At 35.1% G+C, this 18,617-nt stretch overlaps 1 protein-coding gene across 1 annotated transcript in view; it reads left to right on the forward strand.

Moving 5' to 3' along the window:
• Positions 1-408: 408 nt before the first annotated feature.
• PLPPR4 (phospholipid phosphatase related 4) overlaps positions 409-18,617 on the forward strand; it is a 33,286-nt gene continuing 15,077 nt past the window's right edge. The window contains exons 1-4 of the mRNA XM_074190065.1: positions 409-441; positions 3,551-3,736; positions 14,028-14,157; positions 17,881-18,076. Coding sequence (XP_074046166.1) covers positions 409-441; positions 3,551-3,736; positions 14,028-14,157; positions 17,881-18,076 — 545 coding nt within the window. The remainder of the gene's footprint in view (positions 442-3,550; positions 3,737-14,027; positions 14,158-17,880; positions 18,077-18,617) is intronic.

Genomic DNA, 18,617 nt, shown 5'->3' on the forward strand with positions numbered 1-18,617 from the left:
ATGTATAATTTTCCAAAATTCATTCAGATAAACAACATTTTATTTTTCTCTAATTATACACTGAGTTCTGTTTTCACTACCCACTATTTTAAGTACATTCTTTCCCCATTATTTCCATCTCCTCTTTCTGTTCCTCAGTTCATTAGCATACTAGCAGTGCATCCACAACACATTTGCTTTGTATTGTGAAAATTGAAGATATGGTCTGTAGACAGACAATCAAGTCAACTCAGCAAATATTTATTGAGCGGCTACTTAGTGTAAAGAAAAAATGTATAAATTTTCTTGGATACAAAATATAAAAAAAAGAGTTTAGAAAGAAAAAGCTGTCCCCCTAGCAAGCAGGGGATATCATCTGGTCTTCAGAGATAGGAAGAAATAGCCGGAACTATTTCATGGATGAACACCATGGCACTTCTGGCGAGGCCAAAGCTGAATTCAGTAAGAATTTTACTTTAAAATACTTTAAAAATGGAACCAATGGTTAGATATTATTATTGAATGATAGCATTTCACAGTACATTGTTTATGCCAAGATATTATTTGAAAGAGTATGATGGACCCAAGTAAGATATTGACTTAAGATAGAGAGTTAGGACCACAGTTAACTTGATTATTTGGGTATTTTCATTTGTTTGTCATATAAGGTATCTTGTTAATTGGAAAACTCCTCAAGGGAACTGGAATAGAAAAGGAATGGTGTATGTATTTCTTCCTTTTCCCACATTTTTGTCCCATCATCTACTTCAAATTGTGTCAGTTACACACACACACACACACACACACACACACACACACATATATATACATATATGTATATATATATATGCTTTCATGTTTAAAGATAGTTGAGCCATAAAAGAAAATCTGTGATGAAAGCATGCATAAGATTCAATAAAAGTCATATATCTGATGAGAGTATTAAATATATGCTTCTCTCTCTCTCTCTCTCTCTCTCTCTCTCTCTCTCTCTCTCTCTCTCTCTCTCTCTCTCTCTCTCTCCTGGTAGCCTAATCCAATTTCAGGCTCATAGGTAACAAAAGTATATGCTTGTGACTGTGTCTGAGTATAAGCAGTTAACCTGCTGTCCAATTTTTATGTGACTCATTCTTATTTCTTTTGACCCTTATGTATACAGCCTTTTTATCACTGGGATGGTTTATTGCCATGCATCTGGTAGCTTCTCAATGCCTGCTAATTGAACTTAATCATATTTTCAACATTTGGTGAGCGGGTTCAAATTAACCTATTAAAAATAAGAATCACTCCCCTGAACATCATGATTTAATCTTTTCATAATTATGCGGATAAATGCAACCCAATTCGGTTAAGTCCTGAGTCTTTCTTAGTAGCAATTATTCCCCAGTAATTTTGTAGAACATTTTTCTTTTAGTCTGTGTTCACCTGATTGGAAACTAGGAGTGGTCTAAATGAAAAGAAAATGGGCAGATTGTGGAATAATTCCCTTCTGCCAGCTATCTTAAAGGGGGAAGGATCTTTTCTTTGAAAGAAGGGAAGTCCTAAAAGAGTTCAAAGTATGGAAATTTTTTTAGGAGATCTGATTTGGAGCATGGCACCTTCAAAACTTTTGCAGAGTCAGAAATTTAAAATTCTTCCACTAGGTAGAAATTTCACTACCCAACAGAGAGTTGACACAAAAAGAAACCAAAAATATCCTGTTTGGTTACATAAAAGCTACTGCCCTCAACGTGTGACAACACCTTAAATCAATCTTTTTATGTTATATAATCAGCAATTTTCAGGATACAGAAAGGAATTGAAATTTAGGATTTATAAAATGCAGCTCTTAGAGACTATCTTCTTTCTCTGAAAGCTGTTATCTAATCTTACAGTTCAGAATTCATCCTCAACTCCTCTCACTGTCCTATCTTCCATATATAAACTCTTGCCATGGCCTATTGATTCTACCTTTCTAAAATCTCCTGAGCATGTCTTCATTTCTCTCCTCTGACAGTACAATCACCCTAGTCCAGGTCCTCCTCACCTCATGCCCAGGTTATTGCAATAGTCTTCTGATCATCCTGTCACAAGTATTTCCCTAATTCAGTCCACTATCAAAGTGATCCTCTTACAGCACAAGCCTGACCATGCCAAACATCTTCCTCCACCATCAGTCAGATATACGCACAGTCAATAAACTCAAGTAGTTTCCTATTGCCTCCTAAATTGAATATAAAATCCTCTGTCTGGTTATTATATCCTTTATAACTTGTCCCCTCTCCTATCTGACTAGTAGTCTTACATTTTACTACCCTCCACATGCTCTATAATGCAGGAATTCTGACATCCTGGCTGTTCTGTAGGGCATTACATCTCTTGACTGCACAATTCATTGAGAGGCACATAATATGGCACATATTTTCAGATGGGAACAGGGTCTTGATTTGTTTTGCATGGGTATAGTACATTACTGGATGGAGGTACTTTATTCTATTTTTATTTCTGGTGGAATGGGAGAATTATCCAAAGTAAGAAGGATACTAATAATGATACCAGAGGGGGAAAAGTGAATGTTTTTTAAAATACACAGAAGAGAGTAATTCAATAGGAATTTTTAAAGAGGAAATTCAAAAGGAGACACAGCCAAATAGGGAAATGTTACAAGTCATAATGTGAAGATAAATATATACTTTTCTCAAAAAAAAGAAAATTGTACATGATATAAATTCGTGGTTTCATTAGAATTTTTGTGTTCTGTTCTATGTCCATGAAGAGTTCTATGTTTGTTGGTGCTTATCAAATTCATAATTATATAAATAACATTTTAATAAAGAAATGTTAAAAATAAACTAAGGGAATCAAGAAAGATATGATGGCACATGAATAATTGAACAAGATTGAAGTTTTAGAAAAACAATTAGATCCCTCTTTTTCCAACATCCTATTTCCCATTTGCCATCTTAGAAGAATGGGAAGAAGGAAGGAAGGAAGGAAGGAAGGAAGGAAGGAAGGAAGGAAGGAAGGACGGAAGGAAGGAAGGAAGGAAGGAAGGGAGGGAGGGAGGGAGGGAGGGAGGGAAGGAAAAGGAAAGGGTAGAAGAATGAGATGAAGGGAAAGAGAGAGAGAGAGAGAGAGAGAGAGAGAGAGAGAGAGAGAGAGAGAGAGAGAGAGATGAAAGGAATAAGAAAGGAAAGAAGGGAGGGAGGGGGAGAGAAGAATTTATTATGTGCCTACTATATGCCAGACATTTTGCTAAGTATTTTATAAATATTATCTTGTTTTATCTATCCAACATCCCTACCTCTTATTAAATCCATTTTACAGCTGAGAAATCTGAAACAGTAAGTGATTTGTCCTGGGTACACATCTAAGCAACACCTGAGTCTGGATTTCACCTCCAGTCTTCCTGACTCCAGGTTCAGCTCCCCACCCCCGGTCAATCTACTCCCTTGAGGTCACTGTAAAACTCTCAGTCAATGAGTAAAGAGAACTTTCTCCAAAAACCGGTTTCCTATTTCCTGACATTCCCTGTTCTTGCATTCAAACCAAAATTAATGGAATTAAGTTCTGGTTTCTCCACCTTCCTCAGTTGCCCATCTTGGCCTCCTCCGTGGTCAGCCTCTACTTCCTAGAACTCACTGATGTCTTCAAGCCGGTGCACTCGGGATTCAGTTGCTATGACCGCAGCCTCAGCATGCCTTACATCGAGCCCACCCAGGAAGCTATTCCATTCCTCATGCTACTTAGTTTAGCTTTTGCCGGACCTGCAATTACGGTAAGCAGATGCCATGGTTTTTTTCTTGTCATCTCCAACCCCATCTATCTTTGGTTCTTAAAAATAAACAAAATCAGCAGCAGCAACAGCAGTGTCTTAATTCTATCTGGCATTTACATAACACTTCAAAGTTTGCAAAGTTCTTTCCATGTCATCTCATTTGATCCTCACAACAACCCTGTCACATAGATGCTATTATTATCCTCATTTTACAGAAGAGGAAATAGGCAAACAGGTGATATGATCTCCCAACTTTTCCTGATTTCAAGTTCAACATTCCTTCTCTAAACCACCTATCTGCTTCTATCTATATGTAGATAGATGATAGATAGATAGATAGATAGATAGATAGATAGATAGATAGATAGATAGATAGATAGATAGATAGATAAATAGATGATAGATAGATGATGGATGGATGGGTGATGGATGGATAATAGGTAGAGATATAGAAAATCTCTATCTATCTATCTATCTATAATATATATATGATAATCCCTCCCCTCAAAAATCATATTTTTAAAAAAAGAAACCATTTGGTATAGTGGTTTGAGAACCAGATTTAGAATCACAAAGTCCAGGGTTCAAGTCTCTACTCTTGAAATATTCTGTCTATATAACCTGGGGCAAGTCATTTAATTAACTTCTTATAGCCCTTGGCAAGTACTTTTTCAGGTGATATATTGCAGAACTCTTTCTGAGATGCATCGGAGAGCTATAGACAAGAATATAAACTGGTCTAGACAGAAGCACTTTTAAAAAGTGACTACAGACCCTTAGATTGCAAGTATTGTCATTCTGTATACTGTTTTGTATAGCACCAGACATGGAAAGGTTGAGTAAGTTTTAATGGTGCTACCAAATATACTTTACTGAAAGGGGACAGATTATAATTTGCTTTCACAAGAACTGTCTAATCATACATTCTGAAAGTGCTTTAGCAAATTCATTGTTCTCCCTTTATGAAAATGTAGCTGAATTTCATTAGAGAGGGTAACTTTGAGTTCAAAGTGAAGCAATTCAGTTTGGAAAATGTTTCCCAGTCTTTAAGAGTCTACTTCATGCTGGTTTAATAATAATAGCTCAGATTTTTATTCTTTCAGGTTTTCTAAATTCTTTTCTCACAGTGACATTGAAATAGGTACCATAGGAGTTATCTTCTACATTTTAAAAATAAGCAGTCTCTGGAAGGTCAAGTGAATTATTCAAGGTCCCAAGAAAGTTCTTGGGGGTAATTCCAAACCCAGTTCTCCCACCTCCAAGATCACACATTGCTTACTAGAATGCTGGATCATTCCTTTTCAGTATCTGAAGCCTTGAACACTGATAAGAAAGCAAGAAAGTTCTAGCACTTAAATATTACCTTGAGAGAGCTTCCAATTACATTTTGAGACAGAATTTTCAGAGTTGCAAAAGAGATCTCTGAGAACTAGTGAAGCATAGATCTCATCAGAAGTATGTGTCCAACCCATAACATCCCCAAAGAGTGGTCCATCTAATCTCTGCTTGAAGTCCAGTGAAAAATAACTCAGTAGAACAACCTATTTTATTTTAGACAATTCTAACTTCAGGTCAAAGGAGGCTAGGTGGTACAGTGGATAACGTGGAATCAGGAATCATCTTTAGGAGTTCAAATCTGGCCTCAGATACTTAATAGATATGTAATCCTAGGCAAGTCATTTAACTCTGTTAAACTCAGTTTCCTCATCTGTAAAATGAGCTCAAGAAGGAAATGGCAGACCACTCTGGTACCTTTGCTAAGAAAACCTCAAAAGGGGGGGCATGAAGAGTCAGACACAACCAAAAAGGATAAAACCTATGCATTTGCATATCACATATGTAAAAATGTATTATTTATAGAAAATATATATTTATATATATATTATATAAACATATATTTACATAATATATATATAAATATATTTTACATATGTGATATATGTTATATGTGTATATACTTATATAGTGTGGATTTTGAGAGGCACTAATTTTAACTTTATGAAACTAAAAAATCATGACATTATTCATGATATTCAATTCTAATATAACAACACAAAACAACTTTTCCTTTTAAAAAAAAGTTTAATTGTATCTCAGATGAGGAAAGACAGGGCAGCGTTTACAGCAGTTATTCAACAGTAGCTTTTATCAGGACTGGTAAGAGATCACCAATTTGTTCTTTACTCCACCTTGCAGTAATGGACCTAACAGTAAAGAAATTTGAGTTTCAAGGATAAATAATTTACATTCCCATCACAGAACATTTTCCTTCTTGGCCTCGTTAGTGCTCATTAAAGTCACTAGAAGTTGACTCAGTTAATTAAAGTTATATTTAAACCAGGTTTTTTAACAAAAGTCACTTATGAATTGACTTACTCCGGTTACCATTTTTGAAACAGTTTCCTCCTGGGGAAAAGTGGTATTTCTTGTCAGTAAGGTACATTCTCTCCCTAAGAAAAAGAAGAGGAGCATCATTCAGCTAATATTTTTTCTTCTTTTTGGATGAAATAATAAATTATAATGAGAAGACTAAAAAAGGAAGACAGAATCTGAGCCAGAACTTAAAGAATGGACATGATTTAGATGGCTAGAAGAAGACTTAAAGAGGATATAATTTAGCTATCTTTAAATATTTAAGGGCATGCCACATAGAAGCATTAAACTTGTTTAAGTAACTCCAAAGAGTAGAGAGGTAAGTAGATAGATAGATAGATAGATGATAGATAGATAGATTAGCTAGATGGAATGAATATTATTAAACTCAGTATTCCAGGTATTGTGATAAGTGCTCTGGGGATGCAAGCACATGCCCCCTCCCCACACACACACACATATCAAACACAGATGCCATTATGTGTGTGTGTTTATGTATGTATGATAATCCCTTCCCTCAAAAAAGCTTATAATTTAATGAGAGAAGGAAACAAAAAGTGTTGGGGAAGGGCAGAAAATTGGATATATGTGCTGAAGTAAGCAGATTTCACCTCAAAATAATAACTTTCTAATAATTAGAACTTTCCAGAAATGGAATGGAATACTTTCTATTCTATTCAATTTAATTCAGACTTATATGAAAAGGGAAAAGCAGTGGAGTAAATTGGATAGAAAGCCAAATTTCCTTGAAACCCAAAAATGTGGGTTAAATTTCTAACCAAAATTTTCTGACTGTGTGAATAAGGCCAAGTTACCTACCTCTCTGATATACCTTGAAGGAAGGAATTTCCTCCCCAGGACCTCCCCACACAGTTGAAAACATCTGGACATACTGGGGTAATATTTGAAAGGAAAAGACAATGAAAAGAAAGTTCCTTGCATTCAAGAAACCCTATATTAGAATAAATTTAGAGTCTGCTAAAATGTTTACTTATAATGACACCTGATCATCACAGCAACCTTTGGAAGCTTATGAGTTGTTTATTAATGAAAGTTTTTAAGCAGATGGGTTTGATGATCCCCTGTTAAAGATTTTATGGAAGGAATTTGTCTTAAGCAGTTGAGTGAGTTAGGTAGCCTTTAAGGTTCTTTCTAATTCCAAGAATCTAACCACATTACCAATGGAAATAGGAGATAGCTAGGCAATTTGAGCATATTGAGGATATGGATTATGATTCTATATTTTGGGGGGGAAATTGAGAATATAATTTTCTATAGACAGTGCTTAGCATAGAAATTTCTTCATGAATATTTCACCCTTATGCTAAATAAACAATAGGATATTTTGAATACTGAAAATACATCATACAGAGCCTTCTGGAGTTTACTAATAGAATCAGAAGCTGAAATTGGGGTTTAATTTTCTATTATATAGAAGGGATTTCAGGTTTCCCAAATTAATGTTACTCCCACTGGAGATGATAGAGCGATAACATAGTATTTGATCATTCAGATCACAAGTTGAATAATAATGATAATAATAATAATAATAATAATAAATATATGTACATATGCTTATATACCATATGGGCATATGAGAGCTTACATGAACATATATGCAAAGAAACAAATACACATACACACAATTTTATAGAGATTACTATGACCCAAAGTAAGAAAATATATTCTTTCCTTCTTTTATTTTTTGAGGCTGGTTCTACCTATGTCAACTGTGATGGAAATGCAGTCACTCATGCGTCAGTTCTACTAAAGATCTACATAGAAGCTTGAAACTACTCTGTTTTTCTAAACTAGCCAAGTGTGCCCCTCCTTTGGCAACCTGGTGGTCAGCCTTCACTTCCTTCTTATATGCCCCTCACAACCCCCCAATTCCTAATTTCAGACTTCATGTGTATATCCAATCTGCCTTAACTTTCCTCTCTACTAAAGCTGCCATTTAAATGAGGAGAGGGGAAAGCTTTCTCAGTACAGTTGAAGTCATTGCTTCCTCTCTTAACATTGATTAAATATCTTTGTGTTTTTATTGGCCTTTAGACTTCATCACTAAATTGTTGCCCGTGTGTCTGACACTTCTTTGCACTAGCTTTAAGCTTCAATTTTTTGGAAAAGGTGTTAGAAGCATTCTAACCCTACAGAAAAGTTCTTAAGGTTCTTTCTAATTCCAAGAATCTAACCACATTACCAATGCAGATAGGAGATAGCTAGGCAATTTGAGCATATTGAGGATATGGATTATGATTCTATATTTTTGGAGAAAAATTAAGAATATAATTTTTTGGGGTGATGAACCCTTTGTCAGTCTGGGAAAAGCCCTGCACCCTTCCTCAGAATGATTTTTTTTATTTTTTTAATTAAATTTCTTGTAAATGAAGGTCTGTCTTTCCCCCTTCTACCTCCCCACCTCCCGAGAGAGAAAGCAAAAAAAATCCAGTTTATAAGTATATAAAGTAAGACAAATTCCTACATTACATATGAACAAAAAATAGTCTCAATCTGCACTCTGAGTCCATCAGTCTCTATAAGGATGTGGGGTGCCACACGGTGGTGGAACCATGCTTAATAAGTTGTTAATCAGTTGATTGTTTAAGTTCTTAAGGTTTTTTTAATGTGATTTTTTTCAAATATAATTGTTATTATTGAAAGTTTCTTCAAAACCAATTTCTCTATCATTTCTCATTGCACAATTGTGTTCTATTACTTTAATATATCTTCATTCAATTATTCTACAAAAATGATGCAAGTACAAATAAGAAATATGGAATTAGAAAAGAAATGTTGAAATAGTCAACAAAGTATATGTAAAAAATAAAGAATGGAGTTCAGTTAAGACCTCTGACATTGAAACACCCGAAATCACAAGGTCACTATAAGGTAACAGTAACAATAGCCACAAATAACTAGCATCTATACAGCACCTACTATGGTGCCAGGAACTCTTCTAAACATTTACAAATATTAGAAATCCTTGAAAAAAAATCCTGGAAGGTAGTTTGGGATGGATGAAATGATTTGCTGCAGGGGTTATTGATTTTCTGCAAGAACTCTCTTTCCTAAGCTATATATCCTAGGCTGATTGCATGTTAAATAATTCTGCTTTAAGAACTGAATAAATTCTAACCAAAGTTATTAGCAGTGTTGGTAACTTCATTATGAAGTTGTTTAGATAATTGTATTGAGATAATGGATGTGAATATCTTTGCAATTTTTTAGGAGAGACTTATGGTTTAATTGGTTTAGGGAACTCCCAATTGGGAAATTCCCTCTACCAGTGCAGATTGGAGATAGCTTTGCAATATATATATTTTTAGAGTTGCCTGAAGCCCTGAAAGTTAAATGATTTCCCATATTCACAGAGTCATTTATAAGACAGGCTATGATTTGCAGCCATATCTTTGTGACTTGGAAGTCTGCAACCAACTATACAGTTCTGTTTCATGTTGAATACCAGTTACCATTACCATCTCTATTGTACAGATAAGGAAACTGAGGTTAAGAAAGTTAAATAAAAGAAGTAGAGTCATGGAAGCAATAGAGAACTGGATGTAAAATCATTAAAATATGTTTTCAAACCTTGTCTCAGACATTTAATAGCTATACAATAGTTTAACCTTTCTATGAGTCAGCTTCCTAATTATAAAATTTAAGGGTCAGACTTATTGGCCTCTAAAATCCCTCCCAATTCTAAATGCTTCACCACTGACAGGCAGCTCTTTAGTGGCAGACTAGTAATCAGAATCAAGTCTTCCCCCTATACCTTGTTGTTCTCAATTAACTTCCCCCAAGCATAATCTAAATGAAGGAGAAATAAGCTCATTTTCAAGTATGAAGGAGGAGGAAAGGGAACAAATGTTCTGTTTGGATCCATTGAAGAAAAAAATCTCAAAGAAAATATCTCAGCAAAGTTTTCCTCAATATATAGCTTTGCAGAATTCATATGGGAAGGAGAAAGAAATACTTCATATTTTTTTTGCAAATCCATTTTTGTGGGTCTCACCAAAATTAATCCATTTAATATTCAAAGAGTGGTAAACTTCATCTGGATTTGTCTATAGCTCCTGTGGTGATAATCTTAGCTTTGAAAGTTTATGTAACCAGAATATCAGACTATAAGTGTGTTCAAGCTTGCTGAAGCTTCATTGCAATTTGAAGCCCAGGAGATATTATAATAATTGTTCAGAAAGCATTTGGAAAGGGAAAATCTTCCTCACTGTGACAATAACAGGAGCCTGCTTTACAGAACAAATTCAACAAAATGCCTCCTTTTAAAGTTAGTCACTGTTTAATAACCCACAGTAGCCAACACTTAGATATTTTCCATGATAGCAATTTTGCTATGCTCCTCTCCTTATTAGAAATTAAATGCATTCCATTTTCAGATGTCAAGTGGCAACTAATCATTTTATTATTAAAGCATGCTCCTGGAATCACATTATGGTTCTGCTGTATCTCACTGAGAGGAAAATAACAGTAGTGTTAGAAAATAATCTAGCAAGCACCACACCTCCTTAGAGATAAGTCTATATACTAAGGCAACTGAAATAATTTGCAAAGTTCATGCCATGGCATCTAGATCAAGATCAAATGAAGAGGAAAGTTATGTAAGGACTGAAAAGCCCCCCCAAAACAATTTACTTTTCTAAGAACAAGAAAGGAGTCAGTCTGTTTTAGAATTTAGCAAAACTTCAGTACTTATATTACTACTAGTCCCAGGCATATTTGTGTTGGAATCTATGTCACTCTTAGGCCCCCATGTTCTTGGGGTGTTGATTACTTAGGGTGTTATAAATGAAGCATATTTTTATGGTAGGTATGCATAAATGATGAATAATACATGTGAAACTTTACCCCTCCAACCAAAATGAGAGATTTATATAATAAAGACAAGGAAATGAAATGTTGAAAAAGTGGCTTTTGGATAACTGAAAATAATAGCAAAAATTGCCATACACATAGCACATTGAAATTTGCTAGACTGTATGACTTGGAATAAGGAAGACCAGAGTTCCAATTTTTCCTCAGATAATTAGTACCTATGTAACCCTGGACGAATTACTTAACATCTGTCTGCCTCAGTTTCAATGATCTGTAAAATATGACTAAATAACACCTAACTCATAGGGTCATTATGAAGATCAAGTGAGAAGCATAGATAACAAATCTTGCAAATCTTAAATCAATATATAAATACTAGTTATTATCATTATTTGTTTTTCACACTGACTTGTGGATGTGAGTTCTACAGATAACCATATCCTCATTTTATGGTTGAGGAAACTGAGGACAAAGAAGGTTAAGCAGCAGGTCCAAGATTATATAGCAAGTAAGTGTCTGAGGTAGCATTCAAACCTAAACTGTCTTGATGCCAACTCCTATGTTCTATCCACAATATCACCTAGATGTCCTCAAAGAATTATTCTGATTTTAAAAAATAGAAATATCTTTGGGGGAATAACTTAAGTTTCTTAAGCTGTGTATGACCTTACATCATTTTATTTCCACAAATCCTCTTAAAACTTAGGCTCAGGGTGGCTAGGTGGCGTAGTGGATAAAGCACCGGCCTTGGAGTCGGGAGTACCTGGGTTCAAATCCAGTCTCAGACACTTAATAGTTATCTAGCTGTGTGGCCTTGGGCAAGCCATTTAACCCCATTTTGCCTTGCAAAAAACTAAAAAAAACAACTTAGGCTCACTTAAAGAGTTCTTGGAAAGTATATATTTCTACCCCCTTTCCCCCATTCCCTATTTTACAACTTCAGGAGTTAAAGAGGGCAGAGATAAAGTGACTGATTCAACTGAGGTAGCATAGGTAACTCAGTATCTTGCAGACTCAGGATATGAACCCAAGTACTCTGTTTCTCAGTCTAAGACATCTAAAATTAGAGCAGAGCTGTTCAGTTTTCACTTCTGAAAATGGAGGGTATTGGACTTGATTATCTGTAAGAACCCTTCCAGTTTAGAAGTGCTATAATACCTAATAGATTCAATAATTTGCATTTAATTGTCAAGATACAGATTTCTGTCTGAACAAAATGTTGTAAGGGGACAAACAGAAATCACAATTGTAAATGGGCAAGTCATTTTTATCTTAATGAATCAAAATTGTTTGTTTAATTTTTTAGCTAATTTTAAAAATCAGTGTTTTGCTTTCTTGTAACCATTAGTATCTACATTATGTTTCATACCATTTTGGTGGTGATCTGTGTGTCACAAAAAAGAAACTTTATGTTTTTTAATACAAAAGCCAGTATCTTTTTGTTCCTCCTTATATCCCATTTTTAAATATTGTACCTTAGAGGGTTACCTGAAATCTTGAAAAATTAAAAGGTCTTGGTACAGCTAAGTGTGCAGTGGATAGAGAACCTGCCCTGGGGTCAGGAGGACCTGAGTTCAAATTCATTATCAGACACTTAATAATTACCTAGCTCTGTGACTTTGAGCAAGTCACTTAACCCTATTGCCTTACAAAAACCATATATATATATATATATATATGTATGTATGTATATATATATATATATATATATGTATGTATGTATATGTATATGGGTAAAAAGGCCTTACTAATGGTCACACATCTGTTGTGTCTCAGAAGTTGGTCCTGAACCTAGTGCTTCTGACCCCAAGATCAAGCCTTCTATCCATCACTTTCATCATGTTGCTCTTGTCCAAGGCAAGAATGAATGGACTCTGCTGACTTAAAACAGTGGAGGTGGTTTCTGTAACAGTAATGCCCATGCTGATGAAATGACAAATCCAGATGAAATATTTAAGTTCCTAGCCCAAACTGTTTATATCCTATCAATAGGGATAAACTTCCTTTTATCCTAGAAAAATGCCATATATCTAGCAAAGAAAGGCCATTATATCCTTTTTACCCCTCTTCAATCCAACAAATACTCATATACACTTAATTTTCAAGTTATATGTGATGGAAAAACAGATCTCTAATTACTCTAAGTTGGACATTGAGGACTTTCACCTGGAGAACTACCTTCTTGAATGCCATCTATCCCTTTTGCCTTATCTAGACAAATTGCCTCTGGGTCCCATTAGCTTGCTACCTCTCAAATGTGATGCCTTTCTACTAACCCTACATGGCAAGGGACATATGGCTATAGGCCTCTACTTCTGGCTATGGTCAGACTTTCTTCTATGACATCACCACAGCTCCTCTTCCTCAATTAAATGAAAAGAATTCCTGATTTCAGATCTGAAAGAAAAATTCTCAAATAAAACTCAATTTCAAATATAGTTCCACTTCTTCCACACTAATGTCATAATTAGACCACCAAACTGGATTACTGGACTGGATATTATGTTCCCATCATTATAAAAGTGGGAAAAACAAAAAACAATAATTCAAAGATTAGACAAAGATTTCAAGTTTAAAGGAATTAAAATGATCTTCTGGTTCACTGCATTGACCAGTTTGTAAAATTAACCCCCACTAGCTAAGTGGACACTTGCCTCATCTCGTTCCCACTCATCTTGTTTTCATAGTAATCATAATAAAATACCAAGGCTCTAACAGTTGTAGGGCAGGCTAGATCACCCTGTGATTTATCAATTAGATATCATAGGGTATTGCTAGGCAAGAAACCAAAGACTTAGAGCTTCTACCTCTGGCAAGAGCCAAAATGTACCTTAAACTCCTGACCTTATTTAAATAAAAGTCCAAAAAGTTTTCTTTTTGTTATGACCGTAATCACTCTCTCCTCCTTCCTTGATTCAGGTACTCAGGGAAAGTTGCTTACTTGTCAAAAGTTTTTAGATGCAAGTACATTTAAGCCAGCAACATTTTACATTTTACAATGTTAAATTATATCTACTTTCTTCACGCTCTATCAAATTCATTTGTAACTGTTAAATTCACTATGAACACCCTTTTGTCATTGCAGATAATGGTAGGAGAAGGAATTCTCTACTGTTGCCTGTCCAAAAGGAGAAATGGGATTGGAATGGAGCCTAATATAAATGCAGGAGGCTGCAACTTCAATTCTTTCCTTAGAAGAGCCGTCAGATTTGTTGGTGGGTTAGAGAACCAATTACAAAAAAGAAATGCTTTTTCAAGTAGAAATGTATTTAATTACAGATACTAACTTTTTGAAGCTATAATTTAGTTGTATAACCCGAAAATTCTAGAGTTGGAGTTTAAAATGTGATATTTACAGTTTGCATTTTCCCTATTATCAATGTTCACATACAATAACTTTTGACTATCTTTTGCCTTAACCCTGTTTGCTAGGATGACTGATTGGAAGAGAGGATTATTCTTTTTTGAACCTCTCATCTGGACTAACTACTGACTCTTGGCGTACCTTTGTCAGTTTAGCCTGAACTAAGAAGCAATGAAATTAGAATCAAAGCCCTTGGGCAGTGAGATTAGTGTAAAAAGTCCCTAACAATAATACATCTGACATTTCTGTGTTGCAAGGCTGTGTAGACAAAAGGTAGTATGATTCTAACAAGAGCAAATTATATGCTGTACTTTGATCAATAAAAACTTAATCAAGTGGAATAATATATGCAAAGCATTTTGAAAATCTTAAGTACTATGTAAAGATAAAAGTAATAATAAATAACTTCCAAGTTATTTATTTTTCTTCTAAAATACTCAGCAAAATATCCTTTTCTACAAAATACCAAATTAAATGCATCACTTTTAGCATCCTACTTAATGCTACTTAATACATTACTTATTCGGTATGACTCACTTCCACCCTCTCCCACCTCCCAAACAAAGAGAAATGGGAACCCAGATATGCATTGTGCCAGAGGCTCTGCAGTCCTGAGCAAGTCATTTAAGCTGGTGGGAAGAAAACAGAAAGATTGCCAAAAAGGTCAAAAACTAAAAAGAGCAGATAAGACATCTAGGACCAAATTATTTTTTCTAGGAGAAAATTATTTCCTACTGGCAGTGCTTAATACAATCTTATGCATATAGTAGGCATTAGCTTTACTATACATAGTAAACATTAATAGATGGTTGTTTTTTTGACTTGGCATAGCTATAAAATGCTTTTAAGAAAGTGGGCAAATAATAAGGGAATGACCTAGCAATAAGGTGAATAATAGTAACTCTTCTTGCTTCTAGGGAGTGTCTTCGTAGAGAACCCAATTTTCCAGGAAATCTTGATGATTCTCTATTTACTATTCCATCAGTACTCAGCTATAGGAAGCCTCAGGACAAGGACTTTACAGAATAGGCCCAATCCAAAGCTAGGATAGGCAGGTGGGAAGAGATATAGAAGTCATGACCTGCTCTCAGAGAAAGAAGTCATGCCGTCGGTATATCCTAAAGATGAAGAGGTCAAAATCACAATTGTTTGAATAAAACAAAATTGCAGATAAATTTCAGAGTCTAAGGATCCTGGATCTAGAGTTAAAAAGAAACATCAAGGGTGTTCTGGTTCAACTCCCTTATTTTAAAATTTGTTGACTTGCTTTGGCATTGCTATAAAATGTAATAGAAAAGTGGGCAACTTTTATGGAAATCAGGCAAGTGAGACAGTTCTGATTGAGGTGAGGCTCATCTCTACCTCACCTGCCAACCCCTCACTGCACATCCCTGTATTGAAAATGACATAGATGTGAGGTGAATAATTCTGGAATTCCTCGAGCTCTACAGAGGGTCTTCCTAGAGAGTCCAACTGAAAGAGATTTGAGGAAGGAAGACTATCAAGACTATTACAGTCTTCCAGGAATGAGTTGATAAGGGTCTGCTTCAGAATGATAGTAATGTCAGAGGAGAGAAGACAGTATATATGAAAGATGTTGTAAAGGTGAACTTAAAGGATTTTGAAACAGATTGGTGAGGAGAGGTAAGAGAGGATGAGGAGTCAATGATGATACCTAAACTGACAATGAATGACCCTCAACAGTTATAGCTCAGTTAGAAAGAGAATGGGTTTTGGGGGTGGGGGAAATAATACATATAGTTTTGGACATGTTAAGTTTAAAATGTCTGTAGAATATCTAGTTTGAGCTGCAAGACTCATGGTTAAGAAAAGCCTAAGCAGATCCTGCATAAGATGATAATTGAATCCATGGGAGCTAATGAGATGACCAAACAAATAATATAGAATTAGAAAAGAAGGTGGATCAAAACAGAAGCCTAAGGGATGTGTTTAAAGATAACTGAGGCAACTGAGAAGAATTAGTCAAATAGGAGAATCAAGAAAGAGCATTGTCACAAAAACCTAGAAAGAAAAGATTATAAAGGATAAAAAGGTGATTGACAATGTCAAAGGCTAAAAAGAGATCAAGAATGATGAAGACTGGGAAAAGGCCATGAGATTTGGCAATTAAGAGATCAGTGCTAACTTTGGAACTGAGAAGACAGTGAGAGAAAAGGAAGTAGAGTCATCTATCATGAATGACTTTCTCAAGGAATTTAGCTATGAAAGGGAAAAAAGATAGAATGATAAGATGATAATGTGTCTGGGGATTTTTTGAGAATGGCAGAGACATGGGTAGCAAGCTTGAGAGAAATAGTCAGTAGACAGATTGAAGGTTAGTGAGAGAGTGAGGATGATAGAGGGTAATCTGTTAAAAGAGGGTTAGGATGAGATCACTTTTGCACATAGAAGAAGTTAACAAGATTGACTATCTTCTTGTAAGAAAGGAGGTGAAGGAGGAGGAGATGGTAGGACAAAGCATTTTATTGATGTGAAATTAGAAAGAAGAGGAGGAGGAGGAGATATAAGAGGAAGAGGAAAAAAAGAGAGAGTTCTTTATGGGGGGGGGGGGCTCAATTTTTTTCAATGAAATTTAACCAAGTCTCTTAGCCTATAGGGTGGAGGAAAGGGAAATCATGAGAGTAGAAATGAAAAGATTTGGAAAAAGGTACTATCCTACTGTGATGAGTAGGAGAGTGAATTGATTAGTGAAAAGCAAAATGATTGCCTGGCCCAAGTAAGGACCCAATTGAGATTATAGTAGCTTAAATATCTAGTGGATTTAATCTACACAACTTCATGATTTTCTTAGTTTAATTCAATAGAAAATGAGTACTAGCTGTGTGGCTGTTTGGAGTCAGCTAAGACTGAGGTTAGGCTGGGCAAAATTGGTGATGATAAAGGGGACAAAGGACTAAAGGTAAGAGAATAGAATTCAGTTCATCTGGTTTAACAAGAGCCCCTGGTGGGTAAGGAAGGAGCATATAGTTAGTGCAGGGATAATGATAGATTGTAAAGGAACTGTGGAATGAAAAGATTAGGAGTATCAAGGCAGAGGAAAGGATAGAATGATAAGAACTCATATCAAATAAAGCCATTTTAGGATTCATGAATATGAAAGAGGAACAGTTGTATTTGATGGAAAGATCTAAGGGATTACCCAAACAGCCAGGTTTCCAATCCCTTTGTACTACATAACCTAATCAACTCCTTTTCTGTCTATAAACAACCTTGAGGACATCTTTTATATCATTTACATGATAATCTGCATTGGTAACATGCTAGAACAAACTCATTGATATGATAGCAAAATCACTAATATTTTAATTTTTAATTTTTTTAAGAGGAATTGAGCTTCCTTTACTTTCAACTAGCTGATTGCAAGATTTAAGAATTTACTAGAGGACAGGTCCTGAAAAAAAAATAATCTCAGAATAAATGACTGCATTAGAGTAAATATTCACATTGTGTCACAGTTTGATTATTTTTAAATGTTATTAAACATAATAAAAAAAAAATAAAGGTACCAAGAAGCTAATAGTCTTTCTTGTGTTTTTGTTGTTTTTGCTTTCAGGAGTACATGTATTTGGACTTTGTTCTACTGCTCTCATCACTGATATCATACAACTATCAACAGGGTACCAAGCACCATATTTTCTGACTGTGTGCAAGCCAAACTACACATCTCTGAATGTATCATGCAAAGAAAATTCCTACATTGTAGAAGATATCTGCTCAGGATCTGACCTCACAGTCATTAACAGTGGAAGGTTAGAGACTTTGAGATCTAAAGAAGAACCATATGACTAAATTTAAGATATTATTTCAAATAAACTAACTTTATAGGTAATGTTTAGTGTATTGTTTTACATATATTTCATTTAACAATTGCAATAGTCATTAAATTGGAAAGGCCTAGCAAACAAAAAGCTCATAGTTCTCACTTCTTGTGACTCATTCCCATTCTCCAGATATTTTTCAATGGGTTACATCATGCTATTTTATGATCTGATTTGGCTACTACTGTTTACCTTGTTGGGATAATTTACAATCAGTGACAGTTCATACTTAATGGATGTCTAGCATAGATGTAGGAAGGTCTATGCTTCCCCTGCCCCCTCTATGATAGCAGTTTGTCTTAGATGACAACCCTATCAACTTTAGGAGGAGAATGAATCTCAGTGGGGCTTAGTAAGTTATACAATTTTGATATTACATGAATTGTGTCCAACATTACTTATCTGTAAAGTTAGGAGAAAAAATTCTCCAAGGGCTATTTAGTATTTTATAGTCCCAAAAGAAGATACCTAG

Source organism: Macrotis lagotis, chromosome 5 (assembly GCF_037893015.1).
Source record: "Macrotis lagotis isolate mMagLag1 chromosome 5, bilby.v1.9.chrom.fasta, whole genome shotgun sequence".
NCBI lineage: Eukaryota > Metazoa > Chordata > Mammalia > Peramelemorphia > Peramelidae > Macrotis > Macrotis lagotis.